Source organism: Hirundo rustica, chromosome 8 (genome assembly GCF_015227805.2).
Source record: "Hirundo rustica isolate bHirRus1 chromosome 8, bHirRus1.pri.v3, whole genome shotgun sequence".
Classification (NCBI taxonomy): Eukaryota; Metazoa; Chordata; class Aves; order Passeriformes; family Hirundinidae; genus Hirundo; species Hirundo rustica.
Window position 1 is genome coordinate 3,941,264 of NC_053457.1, and position 26,200 is coordinate 3,967,463.

At 48.4% G+C, this 26,200-nt stretch overlaps 1 protein-coding gene across 5 annotated transcripts in view; it reads left to right on the forward strand.

Annotated features, from left to right (window-relative positions):
- PRKG1 (protein kinase cGMP-dependent 1) overlaps positions 1-26,200 on the forward strand; it is a 375,433-nt gene that overhangs the window by 40,772 nt on the left and 308,461 nt on the right. For all 5 annotated transcript variants that reach the window (XM_040070860.2, XM_040070863.2, XM_040070862.2 and 2 more), the window contains exon 2: positions 18,021-18,187. In XM_040070860.2, coding sequence (XP_039926794.1) covers positions 18,021-18,187 — 167 coding nt within the window. The remainder of the gene's footprint in view (positions 1-18,020; positions 18,188-26,200) is intronic.

Consider the following 26,200-nt stretch of genomic DNA (forward strand, 5'->3'; position numbering starts at 1 on the left):
TTAAACAAGAATCTCAAAATGCCCAATCTTATTTTTGGTTACTGTCCATGAAGGCTTTCCTGAGCAGCAGCCTCTACGCTGAGCGCAGCTGGTTGAGAAACCTCCCTTTTAGCAGCAGCTGGGTTGTGGGAAATGAAAGAATTAATTAACCTGGTGTGGAACGAGAGAACTTAATAAACCTGGTGTGGAATGAAATAACTCATCAGCCTGTGGGCAGCCTGGAAGAGCAGCCACCTGATGTGTCTTGTTTGATTATCAGGGGCTTGATTCCCGGCCAGGCATGGCTGAGCTGAGCTCCTTTGTGTAAGGCTGAGGTGAAAAGCTCCTTCTCTCTGCTGGGGCTTTAGCAGAAAACTGAATTTTCATACCCAGGACTCAGGACAGAGTGGTCATGGGCACGTAGTGGCAGAAATTTCTTGCCGAGGAACAAAAGTAAATTCTTCATCAGAGAATGTAATCAACTGGTGATGCTGCAGCTGGTTCCTTGCAGCCTGTGCACGCAGACAAAATAGCAATGTAGTAGAGAGAAAATGTTTGCTGAGTTAACTGGGCTATATTTAGGTGCCAAATAAACAGATTTCTGCTTTTGACCCTCCCCCTCACACCCTCACAACTGCTTCTTCGGCTGTCTGCAAATACCTTGGCTTCTGTTCCCTTCAAGAAGAGTGATGGGGAACAGTAGGGGAGGGACCTCTGTCCCATCTGAGCATGCGAAGGGTGAGTGCTGGGCACACAGCTTCCATCTCCAGCCTTGTCCCCTCCTCGGTCCTTCCTTAACACTGTCTGCACAGGCTGCCTCAGGTACAGAACCCTGAAACCCCCAAACTCTTCTCCAGGGGAGCCCTTGGGAACTGCAGGGGGTTCAACCAGGCCAGGTGCTGGTGCTGCCCCTGGGTCAGGGTAACCCCCAGGATGGATCCAGGCTGGGGGTGAGCAGCTGGAGCAGCCCTGGGAGAGAGACCCGGGGGTGAGAGCTGGGACCCAGAACCCCTCGTGCCCTGGGCTGAGCCCCAGCGTGGGCAGCAGGGGAGGGGGGATTCTGCCCCTGTGCCCTGTGCTCAGGTGAGAGCCCAGCTGCAGAGCTGCCCCAGCCCTGGGAACCAGCACAGGAGGGACCTGGAGCTGCTGGAGAGAGTCCAGGGGAGGCACCAGGATGAGCAGAGGGATGGAGCAGCTCTGCTGGGAGGAAAGGCTGGGAGAGCTGGCATTGTTCAGCCTGGAGAGGAGAAGCTTTGGGGTGACCCAACTGTGGCCTTCCAGTGCCTGGAGGAGCTGACAAGAAAGACGGAGAGAGACTCTTTCCAAGGGATGCAGTCACAAGAGGGAATAGCTTCCCAGTGCCAGGGGTCAGGGATAGATGGGGTATCAGGAAGGAGTTGTTCCCTGGGAGGGTGGGCAGGCCCTGGTTCAGATTCCCAGAGCAGCTGTGGCTGTCTCTGGATCCCTGGCAGTGTCCAAGGCCAGGCTGGACAGGGCTTGGAGCAGCCTGGGACAGTGGAAGGCGTCCCTGACCATGGCAGGGGGTGGCAGTGATGATCTTTAAGGTTCTTTCCAACCCAAACCATCCCGGAATTCTATGACCACTGTGGCCTTTTTGATCCATATAAAACAGGAGCTAAAAAATCAGCATGTTCCCTTCCATGCTGCATTTTGCATCCCATTTTCCCTTGCAGCAGGCTCTTTTCCTGGCACTGCTGTTGGGACTGATTGTACAGTTAGCCCTTTATTCGTGCGTGCATAAATTTGACTTCTTTTAAAGGAAGCAGCTCCTGTAATCGCCTTGCCAGAACAGATTAGGAGAGGGAGTGTGCGGATCACAACATTCCTCTGCTGCCTTTGACAACGAGGATTTCATCAGCCTGCTTCAAGTGCTGCTTTCAGCCTCAGGGGTGGCAAGAGAGCAGTAGGAAGTTCATTTATTCCTTTATTTTCTCCTCTTCAAACGTACTTGTGCTGTTCATATGTTTTTGCCTCCTAATTTACAAGCTGCGGAGTTCGGGGCGCCCAGTGGTGTACCCGAGGAGGAGAGAAGTGTGGTCAGCACAGGGTTTGCTCTGCCCAGCACTGCAGGCTTTGATCTGTCCGCCTTTCAGCGCTGATGAGTTCTTCTAGCCCGGAGAACGCCTGAACTGTAATTGCTTCCTAAGCCCAGGCACTTGGTGATTAGAAATTACTTTTCATTCTTGGTTAAATAGCAAAGGAGAGTCTTTAACAGAAATGTGACACTTAAAATTCCAGTGTTCTTGTTTAAGGGACATTGATTTTCGAAAGCAGAAAAGCTTTCCTCAAATTTCCACCCAAAGAACAAATGTTAGTGCAGATATAGGTTAATGACAGGTTTGTTTAAGGCTTTCTTTTCCTATTAACCCGAGAGTAAATCACACAGCGATCTTTAAAATGGGGTTTATGTCTGTTAGAGGGGTGCTAATGATGTGAAGAGTTTGGAATAGTTAAGGCTGAGATTAGAAACTTTAAGTGGAGTTTTGTTTGTTTGTTTGTTTTTCTTTTGTTCATCTAAAGGCTTTGTGGAGCCCAGCTTGATTGTTGGGGGGCAGAGCTGGTCACTTGGGGTTTCTGCTGCTGAGCTTCCAGCTGGCAGTGCTGGGCTTATCTGTCCAGAGAAATGGAATGAGAGCACTTTGGGGAGTAATTCTTCCTGGCACTTCTTTGTCCTGCCTTTAGAGACTTCTCTGAGCTGCTCTGGGGGAGAACATGATAACCGGCCTCGGGAGGTCCCTTGCTCAGCTCTCTTTTGGGCTGTACCTGTGTCCTTTGACATTGGCTCCGTGGCACGGGACGGCCCTCAGTGGAGATCATCGAGCACAAAATGCCATCCGGGGTTCGGGTTCCTGTGCGGGTCCAGCTGTGGAACGTCTCGTGTCCTGTGCTTTCAGCGCAAGGCGCAGCGTCCGGCTGGGAATGCCGTGCTTGGGCTGGGCTTGGATGGGGTTTCTCTTTGCTCCGTGGTGTGCTGTGTTCCTGGGGGCTGCGTGGGCTTTGTGCAGGGCCAGCAGCTCCACGGGTGCTGTTACCTGGGATTTGAACTGTCTGCCCCATTTTGCTGTGCCACAAGCACCGCTCTGACCACAAAACCCGCTCGCTTGCCATTGTTGTTAGGCGGCTAAAGATTAAACCAGCCTGCTGCTTCTCGCAGAACTGAGGAAGGTTTGGGCACTGGCAGCTCTTGAATCCTCGTCTGACCCCACGTGAAATTCATGTGGGAGTACCAGTCTCTCAGGACATCATTCCAGTACAGGAAGATGTCAGAGGTGTGTCTGAAGGTGACATTTTTGTCCAGGTTAAGCCTCTTAAACCTTGTTTAACCCCCTCCTCAGCCCAAACCCCTTTGTTGTTCTTGGCAGCTTTTCTCCCTGCCCGCAAAGATAACGCCAGGCTTTTTCCTGGTGTGACAGCCGAGCAGGATTTGTGGCTGTGGCTTATCCAAACAACCTGTAAAAGTGTTATAAAGTGTTTAAAAAATAGTAGTTGTTATAATTCAAGTAAAGAGCAAACAAACACTTGCATTGTCCTCCGTGTGCACAGACCTTAACTCAGAATGGAAGGGGGAAGAGATGTTATTGGGAGAAATTTCTTTTTCTTTCTGAAAGGGGCTGTTTAAATGAAATATTCTGTTTTAATAACACAGAGATGTTAAGGCTCCACAGACTGCACACAATTTACTTGACCTTTATAAATAGAACAGCCTTGTCTCTCTATTGGAAAACAAAAAAAAAACCCCACCAAAACCCTGAAAGCAGCCTGCAGATTTATTAACCAGCACAGAGAGGAATTGTTAGATTTTATTCCTTGAGCAGGGAGGCAAATTGTCCAAGTAGGATTTGGAGAGAATACCACCACATACACCAGCTTTTTGGGATGGCTGCCAAAAAAACCTGCCAAAAACTGGCAGGTGCTGTACTCCTGAGGTCTCCTGCAAGAGTTACAATTTGGGAGGAAGGAAGTGCTGGGATGGTTGAGCACCTTGTGGAGTTGTTCTCACACTGAGCCAGGGGAGGTTTCGATTGGATGTAGGAAAATCTTCTCTGTGGAAATGGTGTTCAGGCATTGGAAGGGGCTGTTTAGGGGAGTGGTGGAGTCCCCATCCCTGCAGGTGTCCAAGGAAGGCCTGGACGTGGCACTTGGGCACATTTGGTGAATGTGGTGGTGGGGAGCTGATGGTTGGACTCAGTCTTAGAGGGCGTTTCCAGCCTCGGTGGTTCTGTGATGTGATGGGAACTGGAAGCTGCCAACTGATGGAATCCCAGCTGGAGAGGGAAAACCCCTGGGGATTTAAATCTTAATGTTGCTTTTAGCAGCCATTTAGAACCACTGCACCCATCAACACCAAGGCTACAGATTGTTAAAGACCTGGTAATTTTATTCTTGGAATAGATGGGGAGAATCATGGAATTGCTGGGGTTGGAAGGGACCTTAAAGCCCGTTCAGTGCCACCCCTGCCATGGGCAGGGACACCTCCCACTGTCCCAGGCTGCTCCAAGCCCTGTCCAGCCTGGCTTTGGACACTTCCAGGGATCCAGGGGCTGCCACAGCTGCTCTGGGCAGGGCCTCACCACCCTCCCAATATCCCACCTGTCCCTGCCCTCTGGCAGTGGGAAGCCATTCCCTCTTGTCCTGGCATGACAAAGTGGGTTGAAGCAAGCAGAATGTCCCAGGTCCCTTGGCTGCAAGAGGTGGATTCCTCTTCTTACTGTTCCATAATGGAGAATCCCAGGAGTTCTCATTCCTGGAGGAAAACTGTCTCATAGGGACACAGTTAAAATACTTCTCCAAAAATTTGCCTGTGCGTCACAGCTACCTGAAATGCTTTGTTAGGTGAGCAGAGGTGTTTCATTTCAGATAAGGTGGATCTTAGTGGGTGAAATAGGGATAAATAAATGGAATTCCATTAGAAATAAAGGATTTTTTCAAGTCTCCTGCAAAAGGAGGTGTGAAAGTGCAGGCCCCAGGATGAACAACGACCCACACAGGGTTTGGCTGCTTTTCTTTGGGTTTGAGTTTTCTATTTAGTTCTAACTGCTGTTATGTTTGGGAGAGCAGGCTGAATTTAGATTTTAAAAAAGAATCCTCAAAGTTGTGCTGTTTTCTTACTGACTTGAAAGGCTGGAATGTTGGTGGTTTTTTTTGTTAAACTCACTAAAGGAAGGTGTGTTTTCCAAGAATCCCAGTGCCAGTTAATTTCAGTGTTTAACACACACTTGGGCTGATCTTTCCAATCACCTGCACTCCTGAATATATGGGATATTAGCATTTATGTAAACAGCTTGTGCCTGCTTTTGACTTTTAAAAAGGATTGTTATCTTTAAAATGCACTTAAATTTCAGATGACACTTTTTGGGCCTGTTGGGATTAAACTGGACCTGAATTATTTCAGTTCCCTCCAGCAGTTCCTGTTTCCTCCACGGAAATAACTCCGCTCCTTGGCAGGCACATTTTCCCCGTCTCTTTTTAGCTCTTTCTGTGTATTCCTTCATGTAAATATTTCCTCAACGCAGCCTGTGGCTGGAGCATGGAACAGACTCAGAACATGGGAGAGTTGTAGCATTGCTTTTCAGAAAGTGAGCATGGTTTCTCTCCTAGTCCTGTGAAATACTTGGGACAGAGGAAAGGAACTGTTTCCCTAGAAACCCACATGTGCCATATTGGAAGAAACAACATTTCTGTCTCCTTGTGATGCACTGATGTCCTGTTCTGCTTTTTTTTTTTTTTTTTTTTTTTTTTTTTTTTTTTTTTTTTTTTTTTTTTTTTTTTTTTTTTTTTTTGTGGGGTTTTATTTTCCTCATTATCAGGGAATCACAGATGGGTTTGGGTGGGAAGGAACCTTAATGTCCATCCAGTCCCACCCCTGCCATGGATAGAGACACCTCCCACTGTCCCAGGCTGCTCCAAGCCCTGTCCAACCTGGCCTTGGACACTGCCAGGGATCCAGGGTCAGCCACAGCTGCTCTGGGCACCCTGTGCCAGGGCCTGCCCACCCTGCCAGGGAACAATTCCTGCCCAATATCCCACCGAATCTGATGCAAGGCACATCTGCCATTTCCTTCTTCCTTTCCTCTTCTGCCACATTAAACCCTTGGGGTCTTTCTGGCTCCTTGCAGCCCCTTTCCAAACTGAGCATTTCTCCTGGCCTGGGGCTCAGCTTTCTGATTTGTTTTGGCTGATATTTGTTCAACTGCCCCATGGGGCAGTGACATTGTAAGGACCAAGGACTTGCAGGGGGAGCAGGAGGGGAGAAAGGGTTTGGGAAGATGGTGGAAGGAAAGGAAAGAGAAATCCCTGGTGCTCTGCACTAGGAATGTCAAATGAGGCGCTCAGACGAAAAAAGAACACGAGCCAGAGTTGCTGCAATGGGAGCAAGCATTGTGGAGTTGGGAGATGGTGTGGGAAGGTGATGAGACAGGAGGGTGGTGGAAGAGGGGAGAGTTAAGTGCAGGATAGTAATGCAAGGGAAGGAAAGCAATCTCAGCAGTACATTATGGGAGTAAACTTCGTTTTCTGCTCGTGTGATGCAGATAAAGGTAACTTAATTCCATGCCCTCCTCTGGCTTATTTTTTCTGTCACAGTTCTCAGACGTGGTTCTTCTCTCCGGTGCCCTGTTTGGAGCTTTCCTGGGTACCGAAGGTTTTCTGTTGAGGACCTGGGCAGCAGTGTGGCAGCACATTTGAACTGTAAATCTGGGGGCTTTCCTGCCTTGCTGAGGGAGGCACAAGAGCCTTGTGCTTTAATGCCTGTTGCTGTCTGTCCTCCAGAAACAAGTGCTGCTCCTGTTTCCCCTTGAAATGGCCCTGTTTGTAAAGGGGAGAGCTTTCCCTTGGGAATACTTCTGTGGATCCCACGCTGGGATTCTGGTTTGCCAGGCTGTAACACCAGGAGGTCACAGTTGCTCCTGAAGACCACAGTGAGTGATCTCCAAAACTTGCTCAGGGTCTGGAACGTGAACCCTGTGAGGAGGGGCTGAGGGAGCTGGGAAAGGGGCTGAGCCTGGAGAAAAGGAGGCTCAGGGGGAACCTTGTGGCTCTGCACAACTCCCTGACAGGAGGGGACAGCCAGGGGGGGTCGGGCTCTGCTGCCAGGGAACAGGGACAGGAGAAGGGGAAACGGCCTCAGGCTGGGCCAGGGGAGGCTCAGGTTGGACATGGGCAGGAATTTCTCCATGGAAAGGGTGCTCAGGCCTTGGCAGGGGCTGCCCAGGAAGGTTTGCAGTGCCCATGGCTGGAGGTGTCCGAGGAAGGGCTGGAGGTGGCACTGAGTGCTCTGGGCTGGGGACAAGGTGGGTATCGGGCACAGCTGGGACTGGATGATCCTGGGGGGCTTTTCCAGCCTCACTGGTTCTGGGATTTCCCCAGGCTCCATGCTGTTCCTTAGCTTTCCAAGGACAGCACCTTTTGTATTGCTGCATCCTTCTTTTACCTCTTGTAAATGTCCATTCCTGTTAGGATTCCCTGAGGACAAGTGATGCCATGAAATGTGAAGTTACTACTTGTTCAAAAATATCCTCCCATTTGCCAGACATAGGATGTTTCCCCTACAGTATCCTACCAGGCTGAAATTCCTGGAAACACTCAGTGCCTCTGGAGGAGAGTTATTTTGATCAAAGAAAGGGGCGGTTTCCTAAAGTCCTTCAAATTCAAAGCTCTTCATCTTTCCCTTGCCTTCCATCAGAATTTGGTGCCTGCTTTCTCCTAGAACATTTGTCACTAGTATTCTTCAAAATAATTCCTTTAAGTTTTCTCTTGTGTTTACATGTGGCTGGATGATCCCTGGAATTTGTCTCATATAGTTTATTGGGAATTTGGGAAATTTCTCTGAATCCCCAACCCACCATAAATTGCCCCCTGCAGATTGTTCTTTACAATCCAAGATTTTATGGAGACTTGAGAGCCTTGAGACTGGAGCTTTCCATGCCTGGGGTTGTATTTTTTGTGTTGTGGTGGTTTTTTTTGGTGAGAGGGTTTCTCTGGAGGTGTTTGCCTTGTGCTGCTCTCATTCGTGCTGTGCTGGGTATCCCTTCTGTGGCTCTGGGATTTCCCCTCCTTGAGGACAGTGCTGAGGGCTGTGTCCTCCTGCTTCAGAGTTTGGGTTCTTTTTTTGGTTATGTCCAAAGGCAACATCGCAATCATGAGATTCTTAGCGGAATTCCTAAAACAAGATGAGCAAGAGCATTTCTGAGCAAAAGCGCTGTTTTGTTTTAGTACTACAGAGTCATAGAGGTTAGAAATGCCCTCCAGGGTCTTCGAGCCCACCCTGTGCCCGATGCCCACCTTGTCCCCAGCCCAGAGCACTCAGTGCCACCTCCAGCCCTTCCTCGGACACCTCCAGCCATGGGCACTGCAAACCTCCCTGGGCAGCCCCTGCCAAGGCCTGAGCACCCTTTCCATGGAGAAATTCCTGCCCATGTCCAACCTGAGCCTCCCCTGGCCCAGCCTGAGGCCGTTTCCCCTTGTCCTGTCCCTGTTCCCTGGCAGCAGAGCCCGACCCCCCCTGGCTGTCCCCTCCTGTCAGGGAGTTGTGCACACCAGTTGTTGTTGGCATATTCTTCAAAACTCAGCGGGATTGTCACAGTCAATGCTCATGCAGTCGAAACAGGGATGAGAAAATAACGTTTGGAATGTGCCAACCTCTCCCCCACCTGCCTATGAGCGGAAGGAAAGCAGCAGCAGCGCTGCCCTGCTCCCAGCTCCATCCTCCTGCTTTTCCACAGACACCTCCTGAGCTTCCTGCTGCTGCTCTTTCTCCGGTTAAACGCTATCAGGTTGTGTGGCTGCTCAGAGTTCATCTTGCCTGCCACAAGGTGCTTGTCCAGCTGTAATTTGGTTTATTGGCAGGCTAGACAGAGCCTGCAGGATGTGCTCCCACGGCTGTGTCCCGGAGTGACCCTTCTGGGAGGAGGCACATCTTGCCCTTCCATCCCTACCGGCTGCTCCTTGCTGCTTGGCAGTGGGGAGTTATTGGATAATGCCACACGTCTTGCAAATATTTATGTCCCGAAGCCTGGCTGCAAACATCAGGCTTCCTGCTGACTCGTGAAGTAGGAAGAAATAGTTCTCCCTAAGATCCCTGGGAATCTTTATTGGAAGACTGAGGCCCCAAGCACTGTCTGCATTCCACTGCCACATGCCTATGGCATTTCAGCCAGGGACTTCCCCAGGCTGGAGAGAGCTGATGGAACTTCCCTGGTGACAGTCCCATCCATCACAAGTGTTGGGTGAATCAGAGTGAGGGATGTGAAATCTCTGTCGCTTTTCTCCCCTCCCCATCCATCACAATTCCCATGAATCCCCCTCCTGAACTTTCACTGGAGCAGCTCTATATTTCCCTGGCTGTGACAGCGTTCCCTGTGGATGTGTTTGTCAGGGAGGAGCAAAGTGCTTTTGCAGAGCACATCCGTCTCTCCTGGCCCACGGTGCATTTGGAGGAGCTCCTGACGCGTTCTCTAATCCCGGAGAGCAGAGGGAGCTGTCTCTGCTCAGAGGATCTCTAATTGGATTTCTGCATCTATGTAAATTAGGTTATCATCCCCTTGGCAGATTTCCTGCCTGTTGCGCCGGGGTGAAGCCATCTCCGTGGTGGCCATCAGTACCTCCCTTCTCCAGGGAACGGGTGCAGCTCACTGTCCACACCTTCATTTATCCCCAGGGAGCCACGCAGACCTCCAAAGGCACCAATAAACCTGGGGGAACTGCTGGAGTTGCTATTTAGCTCCGCTCCTCATCCCTGCCTCCAGTCAGGGGTCACTGCGTGGAGCTGCTGGGACTGGAAGCCCCATTCCTGGGGAATGGTTTGATGGATGGAGAAACTCCTGCCTTTCAACTACATGGTTCTTTCCAAGAGGGATCGTCATGACCTTCAGGATGTGTTGTCTGGGTCTCTGTGACTCCGTCTTGCTGGAGGAGTTTGGGTTGTTTCTGGGTCCCTGGGTGTGGAGACATATGGGAACATGTTTTCTCTGCTATTTTGGTAGGTGCAAGAAGGCTCCAGCGCAGCTGTGCTGGATGTGAGCGCTGAGACTGTGAAATGCACGGGGTAACACCCCTCAGAAGTCTGCTTGGTTTTGGCCAGGCATCCCTGAGACACACCCATCCCCCTTCACCATGACTTTGCTACATGTTCTGGAAGAATTCTGGAAGAATTTCTCCATGGAAAGGGTGCTCAGGCCTTGGCAGGGGCTGCCCAGGGAGGTTTGCAGTGCCCATGGCTGGAGGTGTCCGAGGAAGGGCTGGAGGTGGCACTGAGTGCTCTGGGCTGGGGACAGGGTGGGCATTGGGCACAGCTGGGACTCCGTGGCCTTTTCTAACCCCAATGCTTCTCTGGTTTGGTGTTCTCACCTCTCATTAGCTGCTCAAAGCTTCTGCTGTTTCCTTCAGGTAATTAAGGAGCTGCTTAATCCTGCTCCCAGGGCTTGGTAGTGGTTTCTCAAAATGCAGCTCATGTGGGAGTTCCTCGGAGCTGTCAGAGAGTGCAGGAGGAGGCAAACTGTGTTGGCAGGAGCCAACTTCTTCTTCTGCCTGAGCTTGCCAACATTTCTGGCGTCTAAACCTGGGGCTTTGTAGGATGCGAAATAGGAGCCTAAAAAAGGGTGGTAAATTAAGATCTGTGGGGTGAGACATGTTAAAATGCAAGTTAACCAACTCCTGCCTACAGTATTTTTGTACCAACAACAATTTTCAGCGTAGGTGAAGGGGGATTTGAATATTTTTTTGCTGAAATGATTTTTCTTTTTAAATGTCGGGTGCCAAAATATGATATAATGAACAGCAGTGTACTGATATATTTAGAAATCCTAAGTGGAGCTGTCTGAGCAACACTCTCTGCAGAGCAACTCGATTCTGCAACTCTAAGTTGTAATAAAGTGCAAGAAAACCTGCAAATGTGGAAGCTATTTTCTTGGTTTACAGGTTTAGATCAGGGCAGAGTTGCTTAACCTCTTTTTAAATTGGCATTTTGGTTAGAAAGCTGAGTGGACTCTTGTGAAGAGCATTCTTCCATCCAGCTATTCAGGAGCAGCCTTGCTGAAGATGCTTAAGATCCTGCTCAAAGATTTCGTCTCAAACCTGAAGATGAACTGTGGGCTGTGTGTTGTGGGAAAGGGAAGCGCTGTAAAGAAAATCCACGAGTGCATTTAAAGGCCTTCATGTTACTCGGTCCCAGACTTGAGTCCTACTCTAATTCCCAGTTACTGAGACAAGAATAGCTCTCTGGAGTTATATTTAAAATTCCCTTGAAGGAACATCCAAACTGGGCTTTATCCAGAGCCAAAACAAACAGCTAATGGAGAGTTATCAGCTATTAAGAGCACTGGAGTTCAAACAAGCCCCAGATCTTACCCAAAGGTCTGAGCTCTTCTCTCCTGCTCTGCTTCTCAGGGTGACTTGGAAAAGATCCATTTTTCCCCTTGTAGGTTTTAGGATCTGAAGGCATTATCCAGCATTTCACCCTTCAGGAGGTGTCCTGTGTTGGGGGTTTGTTCCTGCCCCGGGAGCTTTGGCACTAAAGACCCCCCAGGGAGGAGCCTCCACCTCACCTTGGCACCAGGAATTTCGCTTTGGTTGCAAAAGCAGCTTTGCTGGAGGGTGTGGGCTTCAGGCTGGTGCTTGAGGGATTAAATAACCATCCTGGAAATTCTGCTTCCTGCCTCTGGAGCTCCTGCCTCTAGTTCTTAGATGAGAACCTAGGAGCTGACAACAGTCCATAAGGCAGCCTGCTGGGAAGGGGGCAGCGCTGGGAACACGTTTGGACTGCTGTCTCTTGATGATGCTTATTTTGGTATCACTGAAGGCTCTGTGGCTCTCAGCTGCCAGTTTGGAACCCCTGGATACATGGCCAGGCCACAGGAGGCGAGTTATGCAGATACTTCAACGTAAGGAGGACACGGAACTGTTGGAGCAACTCCTGGAACTGCTCAGGGGACTGGAGCAGCTTCCCTCTGGAGCCAGGCTGGGAGAGCTGGGAATGTTCAGCCTGGAGAAGAGAAGGTTGTGTGGAGACCTCACAGCAACTTCCAGGGCCTGAAGGGACACAGGGGAACTGCAGAGGGAATTTGCAACAGGAACTGGAGTGACAGGGCACAGGGAATGGCTTCCCAGTGCCAGAGGGGAAATTCAGCTTCCAGAGACAGAATAAACTCTTCCCCATGAGGGTGGAGAGACCCTGGCACAGAGCAGCTGTGGCTGCCCCTGGATCCCTGGAAGTGTCCAAGGCCAGGCTGGATGGGGCTTGGAGCACCCTGGGATAGTGGAAGGTGTTTGGGACAGCCCAGAGAGGGTGGAAAGAGGTGATTTTGAGGTCCCTCCATCCCAAACCGCTCTGGGATTCTATTCCAGAATGGAGCTGAGTGTGTGTTTTAGTCTTGCCTCCTTTTTGAACTACACAAGGGCTTAAAACAGAATTAGAAGCTCTACAAAGGTGAGCTTTGAGCAAAAAGCTTCCCCAGCACTGCTGGAAACTCACAGCTTTTGCTTTTTGTGCCACTTGGAATGGACAGCCCCTTTGGAAAGGTAGGAATGTCTGGGAACAGCTTTAAAAAAAAAAATCTGTCTGACACTTCTTGCCGTGTATTTGTATCCTGCTGGATAGTTTCTGGAAAGCTGGAGCAGGCACAATCCTTGGCTGTGTTTTCCCTTTTTAAGGAAGTTTTTTTTTTTTCTTTTTCCATGGCCACATTTTGTAGAAGTAAACACTTTTAAACATTTCACGGTGTGGATTTTAAACAGACGGTTGTTGTAGGGATTGGCTGGATTCTTGTATCCCTCGTCAGATTCAGGGGCAGAGGCTGCAGGGTTTTTTCTTTTTCCATACTTCTTATCTCTGAAATCAGCTTAATTCCTTGGGCAGGGATACGGAAGGTCCCAAAAATAGTACTTTTGGGCATGAGTTTCTACAAATAATTTGAATTTTTACAGCAGTGATGACCCAGCCCAAAAAGGTGCCACTGGTTGTAGTAGCTTTGAGCAGGGTTTATTGTGTGAGTAAATAGGGAGTTCTCATCTCCTGCCTTTTTACTGCTGTAAACTTGAGCTCTCTCTGTCTGCTTGGTCAAGTTCCTGTGGATGTTTCCCTCCTAAATATGGAGATTTAGGTTATTAGTAGTATTTGTTAATTCCTGATGGGGGAAACTCCAGAAAAAAATACTCCTTCCCCCACCAGTATTGGCATGTTGAAAAGTTTTGCTCAAAGTTTTGAGATTGAAACAGCTAGATAAACGGTCTTGCTTATTTTTGTCTCTCCAAAGTGCGCTTTTTCTCCCCCTTTTTTGCAGGCACCTGCCAGCCTGTCCAACCAGTACATTGCTTTTCATTTTCCTTGCTGGCGGTTTCAAATGGTTCTGCCTCAAAGCTGTGGTGGTGAACACCCTAAAATTCAGAATTGCGTCACTAATCTTTAAATTTCACCTGTTTTTCCCGATCCACCTGTCTTTAGTCAGCTCTTGCCAGCAGCAGATTCCCTGGGGGGTGATTCCTGGGTAGCTCCCCTCGACCCTTGGGTTCCTGCAGGAAACTCCCTTGCAAACTGGGGCTGCACCAGAGCAGGGTGTTCTGGGAGGGCTTTGGTTGCTGGAGGCATCCCTTGAGGGGATCTGTCGGAAGATTTTCCATCTGCTCCTAAATTCCTTAAAGCCACCGAGTGGCTTTTCCACATTGAAATGAGTCCTTTTGGGATGAAGAATAACTTTGTGTTCTAATGTTTGTTGTAGGTGCCAGGAGGTACAAACCCAACGTAAGGAACCTGGCTTTCGCTGCTATGAGGGAAGAGTCTGGGATGAGCATTGCTTTTGTTCCTTGGAAAATGGGAATTCCTGTTGGGGTAACAGCAGACTGCTGTGGGGTTCAGGGTTTTACTGTGTGCATTGCAAAGCACCAAGCGTTCACTTGGGCTGCCAAGCGTCCAAGAATTGAGTTTGAAGGAACTTTAAATTAAGGGATCTTAAAGCTCATCCTGTTCCAACCCCCTGCAGGGACACCTTCCACTGTGCCTGGGTGTTCCAGCCTGGCCTTGGACACTTCCAGGGATCCAGGGGCAGCCACAGCTGCCCCACCCTCCCAGGGAACAATTCCTGCCCAATATCCCATCCAGCCCTGCCCTCTGGCAGTGGGAAACCATTCCCATGTCCTGTCCCTCCATCCCTTGTCCCAAGTCCTTCTCCAGCACTCCTGAAGCCTCTTGGGAGCTTGGAGCTCTCCCTGAAGCTTCTCCTCTCCAGGCTGACCAATGCCAGCTCTCCCAGCCTTTCCTCCCAGCAGAGCTGCTCCATCCCTCTGCTCACCCTGGTGCCTCCCCTGGACTCTCTCCAGCAGCTCCAGGTCCCTCCTGTGCTGGTTCCCAGGGCTGGGGCAGCTCTGCAGCTGGGCTCTCACCTGAGCACAGGGCACAGGGGCAGACTCCCCCCCTCTCTCAAGCTCCCCACACTGCTGGGGATGCATTTCAGGGGTTTTATTTCCCATCTGCTACAAACCAGTATTTTTTTTTTAATCTCCTGCCCTTGTGCCAGTGGGTGTTCATAGCAAGGTTTGAAATTTGGCATTTTATGGCCACTGCAAACCTTTAACATGAGGCTTTCCACAGCTCAACGTGGCTTTTGTGCAGGGCCCCTTTTTGCTGGGACAAAAAAACCTAAATTTCCTTGGCTTGTTGGGGATGCTGGTGGCCAGCTCTGGCCGGGCTGGGGGAGCAGAGCACCCTCAGGACAGCACTGGGAGGTGTGTGATGGACGCCCCTCTGCGTGTTCTGCCCCTCAGAGGCAGCACAACCAGGTTTTTATGCATTAAGTGTATTTGTAGGCGACTTGTTAAGGTTCTTTTTGCATGACTTCTGCAAATTCGAATGCAATTAGCTTCTTCCTCCTGTTGCCTTATTAATTACCGTGATGGGCCTAAACTGATTTGGGACAGGATGTATCACAGAGGATTGTGCCCTCTTTTTAAACTCTTCATCAAGTCTCCAGCACATTTGGTCATTAATCTTTCAGGAAAACGGGGATGGCTTGGTGCCAGGCTGCTTGCTCTGGAGAGGAAGGATGGCAATAACTGCCTTCTACTCTGAGTGACCCTCTGAAGGCAGAGACATTCACTCCAGTGCTAAGCAGATATTCATGGAACTCCTCCTCCTTCAGACGAGCTCATTTGGAAGCAGTTCTGCTGCCTTACAAATGCTGCAGGTTGTTTTGTTTGCGCGTTGTTCCTATTAGAAACCTGAACCAGAAAGTACAGAAGAAGAAAGAACAGCAGAAGAAATGCTGTTGGAAAATAAGAGGCAATGCAACAGCTGCATCTTGTTTAAAGCACTTGCTCGCCGTGGCAGGAGCGTGATTTTTAACCATTTAAAACACTTTTTATTCTGTATTACTGGGCGGATTCCTGTGTTCACATGTGTGGGATAGCTGCTCTTTTGATGGTGATGATGAAGGAATGGTGTGGTTTGGAGAAGCATTTGCCATGGAATAATTGGGAGCTAGGAGTTAATTTCTGTGCTGTGAGGTTCGTGTGTTTCTGGGCTGGTGACAGGGTGGGGATTGGGCACAGGTTGGACTCAGTGGTCTGGGAGGGCTTTTCCCACCCGGGATTGTACCTAAGAATAAGCACAATAGAAAAAAAATCCCATTTATCTGAAATGGCACCTGTGAATTACAGGGAAAGAAAAGATAATAATAAACATGGAAGTTGCTGAAGGCCTGGCATGTGCGTGTGTGTGGGACTGGCAAGCCACAGCGCATGAATAATTTTTCTGAATTATTAAGAGTGACGAATATTCTCTTGCAGGGAACAATAGAGGAGCGCTGCTTGTAGCTCTGACGTTGTATTTTTAGTGCCAACTCATTTTCAAGTATGCCAAACTCAGCTTTTTTTCTTACTTGATCCTAAAGGATGGGTGGAATATTTCCTGCTGGAAGGGTTTGGAGCTCCCAGACTATAGAGGGTGGTTTAGTCTGGGGTGGGAGGGGTGGAAGAAGATGACTTTTAAGGTTTTTTTCCAACCCAAAGCAGTGTGGGATTCTATGAAATACTCTCATAAATAAGCAGCTGGCTTGCAAGGCGGTTTTGCTCCTCCAGCCAGCTCTGTTTAAAGGCAGCTGGAGGTGCTTTTCTCACAGGCTTTGTAGTCAAAGTCTCATCTTAACCAATTATCCCGACTAATAAAGCCTATTCTGCTCACATTCAAGCATGACTGAGTTATTATCCAGCTCTTTCTGTGTGAGTATTTAATTTTAGGGTGCTCCGATGTGGCAGAGATGAAGCTGTGTTTCATTGATGTCCCAGACAATGTGTTTTCCTCCATGATGATGTATTTTGTGGGGTGGTTAAAAGGGTTTGGATGACTCGAGGGCCCCGAGCTTGCTCTGATATTCCTGTGTCAAGGCCAGAGATTGAATCAGGTGGTTCAGATGTTCTCTTACATACCTTATATTATTATTAATAATACCATATTGATGATATTATTAAGCTCTTGAATTCCCTGAATTTGTTCACGTTGGGTCTGTTTCGCTGCTTCTTCCCCAATGAGAATCATAAAGGTTGAAAAAGATCTTTAAGCTCATTGAGTCCAGCTGAGTTTTCCTGTTCCTTTGCTGTTTTTCAGACCAAATTTCTCCTTAACTCCTCCTCAAATCTTTTCCCGTGTTCATTTCCAACAAGGAGAGCATTGTTTTGTGCTGGAGATCTCTACATCTAGAGGGAAGTTTGACTTGGGCCAGGAATTGCCCACAGTCTTTTTGGGTGTTCTTGCAGCAATTCCACTTGAAAGCTTGACTTTATCAAGGAGAAACGAAATAAATTTGGAGCCTTGGAATGAAATAAATGCCTGGAACTGGAATGCAGGATGACATGATGAACACAGAGGCTTTAATTAGGCTTTCTTTGGTGGGCAGTTGGGCAGCACTAACAGCAAGCTCATTATGAGGATTTCGGGTGGCTGAGACCAGCAAAGCAGTCAGGAGCTGAACCAAAGCACGGCACTGGAGGTGGGGTGAGGAAATGGCGTTATGCAGCATCTGGTCAGCATTGCAGATCCCCAGCTTTGCTGAAAGGAGGACATCCCCCAGGTGCAGGTTTTCCCTGGGGTCCTTATTTGCGCACAGGAGGGGCCGGGGTGGCAGTCAGGGATCGGTGTGAACGACGGCAGATCCAGACTCCCAGCAGTGGTTTTTGGGCAGCCTGGGCCTGTCCCCTCCTACCCTTCAGCAGGGTCACTTCTGGTGGCCTCTGGTGTGCAGTGGGATGAGCTGTGTTGAAATGACCTCAAAACTAGCAAAGGAATAAAAAGAATCTTAGACATCACCGAGGGGGCTCTGCGGTGGGTGGAACCCCGAGCTGCTTCTAACCCTGTGCAAGGACCGTGGAGTCCCCAAGGCTGGGCAGGTTTGGGTCTCCTCAAGTCCCAGTCTGGCACTTTGTCAAGAAGATGTGACCCATTAAAGAGTTTTTCTTTAGTAACCGCGTTTCATGTTCACCTTTCCAAAAGCTAAAGCCCTCCTGATAGCTCAGGCTCTGCAGGGAACTCTGAACCGTTCAGCCCCAGCGTGAGGAATGAAGGGTGAGGAGCTGCTGTCCAGCCTGGAGGTGTTTTAGGAGCTTTAGTTTAACATTCTCAGTTGTCCACCTGCACAAGTGGCTTTAGGAATTTTGTGCCAAATGCCTCCTGTAGTGATTATATTATAAATCGTCAGAGAATCCGTGCAGTGTCACCCTTTGGTGTGCTTCAGTTTGTATAATTAATAGAAAATATAATAAACCAAGTAATAAATCTGCTCTTGTTTGTGCCTCCTTTCAGTTTTGTGTATGGAAGATATTCCAAGTAGCTGTGTTGTTGTAGATGTGAAACTTGTAGCTAAAAGATTTTGCAACTCCACAAAATCTATTTTTATTTCAATGCTGGACGTATCTCAAGCTTATTTACAAAAAAAAAATTGCAAGTTCACATCTCTGTAATTTCTTTTGACTTCTCTGCACATTTTTAGGGAAAACACTGATTTATTTAATTTTATTTTTTTTTAAATTTATTTGTGCCCCAGGTCCAAGGAACTAATAAAGGAAGCAATCCTTGACAATGACTTCATGAAGAACCTGGAGTTGTCCCAGATCCAGGAGATTGTGGATTGTATGTACCCCGTGGAGTATGGCAAGGACAGCTGCATCATCAAGGAGGGAGATGTGGGCTCCCTGGTCTACGTCATGGAAGGTAGGGTTGGGAAATATCTTACTTATTCCTTTTTTTTTCAACACTTAGAGACAAAAACTTTTCATGGGAAAAACGGTTTCAGAGAAAGAGGTTGTCTAAATATGGTTGCTTAAAAATGGTGTGGACCGCTTTTGCCTGGAAAATTCTGCCTGGATTTGTGTTCCTGCCTGGATAAAGAAAGGAGGTGAAAGCTGTTAACCCTCCCCTAACCGGAGTTCCTGCTCTTGGAGGCGATGGTTTGCTGGCCAAATGAGGATTTCAGCAGAAGGAATGGTGGCGTGGAGATGGGAAGTGGCTGCAGAGCAGGGAGAACGTGGTCACAGCCTCCTCGCTGGGGTAGATGTTGGTACAGCACGTGGGGCTCTCCACAGGAGCTGTGCTTGGGAGGATGGAAAATGGAGTTGGTGCGTCCTGGGCACAAAGGGAGTGCAGCACCCGTGCTGGAGCGCGTCTGCTGCGTCACAGCATGTGCTGGGGTTTCTCAGGGAACGCCAGAGCAGGGCGTGTTCAGCTCTGTAAAACTCTCCTAACAGATGTTGCCAGTGCTCTGCCCTTCGAAAATCCCAGCCCCTTGTGCTTGGTGTTGTCTTCTCTCCAGGTTCTCTCACTCTCCACGTGTCAAACTGAGCATATTTCGTGTGTATTTGCGGATTTTGTTTTTAAGGAAGTGCATGTCAGCTGTCAGAGTTACTGAGCTGGATCAAACCTTGTGTGCATCCAGCATCCCTCTTCCCACAGTGGCTGATCCTGAGTTCTGAGGGAAATATTCCTGAATTCCTTCCTGGTCTGATTTAGTACCACAATGGATAAATGCTTATCAAATTCTTCTTGCCCCTCACCAGAACCCTCTGGTGGACTCAAATATTTTGGCCAGATAACACCTAAGGGGAGTGGAGGTTTTTCACTTGCCCATCTATACTCTAATATCTTAAATTGTTCTTTTAAACAAAAATCTTTCCAAGGCAACAAGCCATCCTTTAAACAAGCTTTCCTGCCAAATTCCTCATGCTGTATAGTTGCAAATACTCCTCACTGGTTTCCCAAAACAACTTGAAGCTTCTGTCCTTTTAAGGTTAAGTACTTTCTCAAGGCACAGGTTTTATTCCTCTGGTTTTTCACAGTTTTGAATTTTGCACATTGAAATGGTTTTTCTGTGAATTATGTGTTTCCACCCCCAGCACTGCATGGAAAAATTTAAGGTTTTCAGTCCTCTGGATACAGAGACTATTTTTGAGGTGTAGAATCTGTTCTGTTGATGATAAAAAACCCCTACTTTAACATAATCATTGAATACTATTTTCTTCCGAGTGGAAATGTGGAGGATTTGCACTGTGCAGTTCTGTGCTCACTTCCCAAATTCCCCCCACACCAGAGGTTTGCTCCTGGGGTTTTTGCTTCCTGGCTGCTTTTGGGATGTTGTGTTCAATGCTGTCCCCTGAAAATACCCTAAAAACAGTTCATGTTGGAATCAGGGTGCATTTATCTCCTGCTCAGCCTCTTCCCACTCCCTGGAGAGGTTTTGGGGACAGAACTATTTCCAGCGTGGTTTGGGTTATTGAGCGTGGCTTGGTACTCAGATAACCCTTTACTGCTGATAGATTTGATCATATTTATGTGATAAAATGGTATTATTTATCTGATATTATTTATCAGATGGCCGTGTGGTGATGAGTGTGCAACAAACGTGTGTCAAAAACAAATCCTGTGTTCTTTGGGCACTTGAGGTTTTCCGTGTTCTGGCAGTCCTGTGTGTGTGTGACTTGGCTCTTCCCTTGGCTTTGTAACTTAATTTAAGAGTATTTAGATAGCTCCCTAAATATGCATAATGGTTTGCAAACCCAATTAGGGAGAGTTTATAGTCTATGTTTAGACATAATGCAATGAGTGATGATGAAGTCATGGAAATGGGGGAGGACATTATCAAATAGGTTGGGCTATGGTTATGAGAGCTCATTTTGGTTTATCATTCTGCGTCCTCTCAATTATTAACACGATAAACCCAAATAAAAACTCTGTTCTTTGCAAAACTCTACTGGAGAGGCCCATCTTTGAGTGTTACTGAGAGGTGTTTTGTCAAAAATCAAATAAATGCTGTCCTCCTTCCATTAATTCCTTTTTCCTTCCTTACTTGGGCTTTTGCTCTTCTGTGAGGTGGTAGTGAGAAAAACCAGAGCTTTGAGTCAGGAGCTGAAGCTGAAATTTCTCAGCAAGCAGAATCCTGAATTTAGAGCTTCTTTGCTTTTAATAGGTCCAATAAGCTTCTGTATTTTGGGGCGCCTTAGCCACAGTCTGTGTCTTGCTGGCCAAATTCCCACCTCTAGGAATATGAGGGCCTCCAGGTCAGGCTTTGAGGTGCTGACCCCACCACATCCTATTCTTTGAAACATTTTATTTCTCTGGCTTCACCCTGCCTGTGCTGTTCCTTCAGCCCTCTGGGAACACCCCTTGACTCCCTTGTGTTCAAAATGCAGCAAGAAACCCCCTCAACTTTTCCTTATTAACTGAAATGGGTCAAGCCTTGAGCGGCACCAAAAAAATTCCCCTTACAGCTGTGCTTTGAAGGTGGGAATGAATGTATTTGTGATGTGACAAGTATCCATCAGGGGCTGAAACTGCTGGCGGCATTAAACATCCCTGCTGTGCCACCTCCAGCAGGAATATTCCTCCAGGCTGGGAGACTGGGAATGAAAAGGGATGGGAGTGATTAAACTAGGTGGAACTCTGGGCTCTGCGGGCAAAAGAATTGTGAGAGGAAAATAAACTTATTTACTGGATATATTCCCTTTCCTGGGAGAAAGTTTGCTGCTCTGAGAGGGGTTCAACAGGTTATTTGTCTTCAGATTGAGTGTTTTTAGAGCCAAAAATAGTTCTTGTTCATTAATCATAAATAAGTCCACTACCTTTTTTTTTTTCTTTCTCTTCTCTTCTCTTCTCTTCTCTTCTCGTCTCTGCTCTTCTCTGCTCTTCTCTTCTCTTCTCTTCTCTTCTCTTCTCTTCTCTTCTCTTCTCTTCTCTTCTCTTCTCTTCTCTTCTCTTCTCTTCTCTTCTCTTCTCTTCTCTTCTCTTCTCTTCTCGTTCTCTTCTCTTCTCTTCGTCTTCTCTTCTCTTTCTCTTCTCTTCTCGGGCCTTCTTCCTCTGTTCTCTTCTCTACTCTGTATCTTCTCTCTTCTTTCTTTCTCTTTCTTTTCTTTTCTTTTCTTTTCTTTTCTTTTCTTTTCTTTTCTTCATTAAGGGAAAAAACCTAAACATTTTCCAGGTGGTAGTTTTGCAGGTTTGCGTTTGCTGGCTTCACAGCATTCCTGAACCGTTGCTGAAAGCCCGTTCGAAAAGGTGGCAGCCTGCCTGGAGAGGTGTTTCCGGAGAGCTCCACCTCAGATGCGGGCGGTGTGGAGCTGCCTCCTGACACTGATGGGGATCAATGTGATGTCCCACCTCCGACCCCGAACGTTTCCTCTGGCCGAGGCAGTCAGCTGCAGGCTGTCAGGTTGGATTAGGGCAGGAGGATGCCGTGGAGAACATCAGGTGACAGGTTTGAGGCTCTGCTGCGAATAAACAGATACTCTCGTTTCTTTCGAAACTAGTAATAGGTGTAAAGAGTCCTCCCTTGAGGGCTGCTGCCATTCCCATGAAGCATGGAAGAAATAATTGAGTGGTAGGGGGAAGGGGGGATTCCTTGGAAGAACTCTTTTGTGGCTCGTGGTTTTGTGTGGGCAGTGGTACCGCACAGTGGTTCTGAGGCTGCGCCTCTGCACGCGCCTGGAGAACCGGAGGGGAGAAAAATCCCTGTGTGCTCCTGCTTCTGCAGGCATGGAAAGGGAAGGAGCAGCGTTTTAAGAACCAGCCCACGCTTCCCTCAGCCCCTGTTTTAGTAGTTTTCCCTCTCTTAAATTTCCTTTCATTTTTGTCTTCAGTTGTGGGGATTTGCCTTTTATTTTTAAAGGTGGCTTGGTATCTCCTCCAGAGGAAGGATCTAACTGTGATTTCCCATGGGAACATGGGTTTCTGGAGTCTTGGGAAGCAGTGTATTCCTAGAAGCTGTGGGATCTGCCGGGACATCGAGCTGCCTGTTGATAAGGGAAGCCAAACAAACTCTGTGGGGCCCTTTGAACTGCACAGACAAATGGGAGGCCGTGGCAGCACTTCCACAGGGCCTCAGAGGAGTGAAATGCACCTCTGGGAGGCTCCAGGGGTTTTTTCCTGTTGAATCCACAGCAAAGCAGGCACGTGGATGTTGTCTGTGTTCCCCTTGCACGGCCTCTGCCCCAAGGATTCATCCTCAGTGTGTGGCACTGGCACTTCTGGCTTCCCACGTCTCCCTCTTCCCTCCTGTTGGCTTTCCCCCAGGGTCACTGCAGGCTCTCTGGCTGTGCAGTCGTCCCCAGTGCTGTGCTCTTGGTGTCACCTCCCTCTGACTCTTCTTTCCTCTCTTTCTGTGGGTCTCATTTAACAGGAGGAATTCCCTTGCAGGGTCTCGTGAGTCACGTCCTCCTTCTCCTCCTCTCAGGGAAAGGGTTTGGTAGGGCTGGCACTTTAAAATGGAAATATGATGGGGAACGGAGCCTGTTTGGGATTTAAGGAGCATAAATGATGCGAGGGATGGAGCAGTTCTGCTGGGAGAGCTGGGGAGTTCACCTGGAGAAGAGAAGGCTCCAGGGAGAGCTCAGAGCCCCTGCCAGGGCCTGAAGGGGCTCCAGGAGAGCTGGAGAGGGACTGGGGACAAGGGATGGAGGGACAGCACACAGGGAATGGCTTCCCACTGCCAGAGGGCAGGGCTGGATGGGATACTGGGAAGGAATTGTTCCCTGGCAGGGTGGGCAGGCCCTGGCGCAGGTTTGGCTGAACTCTGTGTGTGCTGGGGGCTTCTGGGTCACTGTCATGCTCTGGGATCACACCTGGAGAGATGGAGCTGAGCCCCTGCAGGTGGGATTTTCCTGGCTGCACACTGTGGTTTGTCCTGTGTGCCCAAATACTGTCCTTGCTAGGCTTCCTCTGGGAAATTCCTTCCTTTCTGGGGGAGGACCAGGCAGTTTTGAGTGCTTTTTTCCCAGTATATTCCTGATAACGTTGTTAACTCCCACCTCTCTGCATCTCCCAGGGGCTCTGTGGAAGGTGGTAACAACAGCATCCATTACAGTCAGGGCTTTTCCAACACAACTGGGGCCGTTCTGCTTCCAGGACTTGTTCTGCCTTTCAGAGCAGGTGTTCTGGGCCCTGCCTGAGCCTCTGAACCTCCTCTGGAGAGGTGTGGATCTGCTGTCCCAAGCACATGCCCCAGACAGCATCTCACTGCACAGGAGTTGGCTCCGGAGATGGGGGAGCATTCACTCAGTGGCCAGAGGAGCTCAGTGTGGAAAGGAATCATTTAGAAACCTTGGCAGTGTGGGAATTTCTGCACAGCCTGCCAACGAGCCGGTGTCCTCCAAGGAGCCTACCCTCCCATGGGCTTTGGGAAAATGTCCTGTGGCAGCAGTTTCCTCTTTGCTCTCCTGTTCCATGTGCTTTTGTACTATTCATTTTTGTTTCCTTCATCCTGCTATTGCAGGGCTGGGCAGGAGTCAGATCAGGTTTTTTTCCCTCTGCTCCTCTCTGGAATCCTGCAGGCGTCATGAGTTTCCTGCCTCTTGTAGGAATTGGGTTGTCCTGCCATAGCTGGGGCAATGGAATGCAAATCTTCCACTGTTATCAGCTCATTAGTTTAATTTTATGGTGTCTTAATAATTAACTCTTCCAAGAGTATTATTTACCCATATTAGTGATGGGGAATTAAACATTTCTTGTACTTACTTCATGAAATGTTCATGAGATGAAATGGGATATGAAAGGATGATTGGGCTCATGACAGATGTGGTTTGATATTCTGGATACAGCAGTTATTTTTAAAGCTGCATAACTAAAACTTAGCACTTGAAATGCAGTAAGAAATAATAGTGAAGTCATCCCTTTTCAGCCGGGAAAAACCTAACCTTTGGTTAACTAGGCCAGTATTTGGTTGGGAGGAGAAGAAAATGGAATCCAAGCCGGGACTGATGACTTCAGACTTCCCAAATTTGTGAAGGTGTTGCTGGACTGGCAGAGGAGAGGAGGGACTGGAGGGTATTTGATGATTTATACAGATATAAATCCCCCAAACAGCTAAGTCTGGTGTCTCTGTCCTGCTGCCAGCACAAATTCCCGTTGGAACTGGATGAGAGGGCCCTGCTGGCAGGTTCTTCTGCGGGGCTGTAGAAGTTTGAGTGTCGAGCTGACCTGAGAATTCCTTTCATTTTTCCAGTGAATGCCTGGCTTTCTTTGGGATCTACTCCTGTTCACAGTGATTTGCTCCTCTTTTCATTCCTGTCATCATTACCTGAGCCTCTCGGAGTCTTCCTGCAGTGTGGTACTGACACAAAACTGGGGCAGCCTTGGCAAAAGCTGAAAGGGTTCATTGCTGGGGAGGAGAACTCGGAGTTTATCAAACAGATCAATTATTCTGTAAATGCTTTCCTACAACCTGGTTCATCCCCAGGCAGCCAGATATCCATCTTCCCCTCTCCAGGGAGAACAGTGGATAGGCGTGACCTCTTCCAAAGCAGTTCCTGCTGGATGACAAACGTAATTAGAGTGGATTTTCCCCCCGCAAAAAGATCACAGCTGATGTGCCGTTGATTTCTGTACTGCTCAGCAGTTATGCGAAGGCTGCTTTGCGGTGAAGGGGGTTTTATTTACCGAAGAAATCGGGGAGATAAAGCCTCATTCATTTTATTAATAATAGCAGCTGGAAAGGGAGTCACAAATGTCTTTCTTGTCCCCCCACACTGTTCCATGACTCCCTTTTGTTGCGGCTCCCACAAGTGAAATGTGAAATAAAAGGACTTTTCAGCCCAGCAGTGAGCACGGGGGAGCCTGGGTTCTGACCTTTGCCTGTGCCCCTTCAACTCCAGGGCTCTGTAACTCAGGCTGTGCGTGCAGATAGAAAAATTCCAGTGTTAGAATCCAAACTATCTTTGAAGGACCAGTAAAGGGAAGACTCCCTGTGCGTGGGCTCCACGGGCTTTGGATTCCTTGTTTGCTTGGAAAACTCATCTACGAAAATAATCAGACCATGGGAGCTCCGTGCCCTTTGTTTCTGGTCTTGGTTCTGGGGAGAGAGCTCAAAATCACCGATTTTGGGAAGGGGAGGGAGAGAGAGGCTGGGTCAGAATTGTGCAAATACAGAATAGCCCGAGCTGGAAGGGTTCAGCTCCGGGTTCATCTGGAATCCTGCAGAGTTTCCTGTAGGAGCTCATCCCAAAGAGCTGCTGAGTAGTGACCTCATCACTGTTATTCCAGGCAGGAAGGGGTGAAATGGGGGAAACCATTCCTCTTGGTCCCAGGGAAGTTTTCCATGTTCCTTAAACACTTCACCTTGGTTGAACATCTCTTCACGCCAGGGGAAGCTCATGAGAACATTTCCTGCATTTTCTTCTCCATGGAGGTTTCTTCTCCTTTTTTTTTTTTTTTTGGTGGGAAAAACCTCCCATGGATTTTTGTGGCCAAAGTTCAGCGCAGCCCAGAAGTTTGACAGAGACAGGTCTGAGAATAAATCCAAACAAAAGGATAAATCCGGGAAGCGGGGGGATGTTTGCATTGCATTATTTGGCAAAGTTTTCTGATTTTTCCTGCGCTTTGATGTGCGGGGGGTCCTGATCTGCAGCTTCTTTGCAGCCCTGGCAGATGGGTTTGGGGGAAAAATGAGAATTCTGCTCTTAGGAAACAAATCAAAATGTCAGATCAATGTTTGCACTGTATTTATCTAAAATAATGGAAATTACAGTGTATCCCAGCAGCTGCTGCTCCTCGCACATCCAGGCACAGATGATAATTAAACGCAATCAGAACACGTTGGATTTAAGATGGAAAAACTAATAAAAATAAGATGTTTGCCATCCTCGTGCTAAATATTTTCATAACCTCTCAGTTCTGACTGCAGAAGCTATTTTGTGGAGCCACCAGAACATGAAATAACAGTGGGTGAGCTTTCTCATATTCTAAATA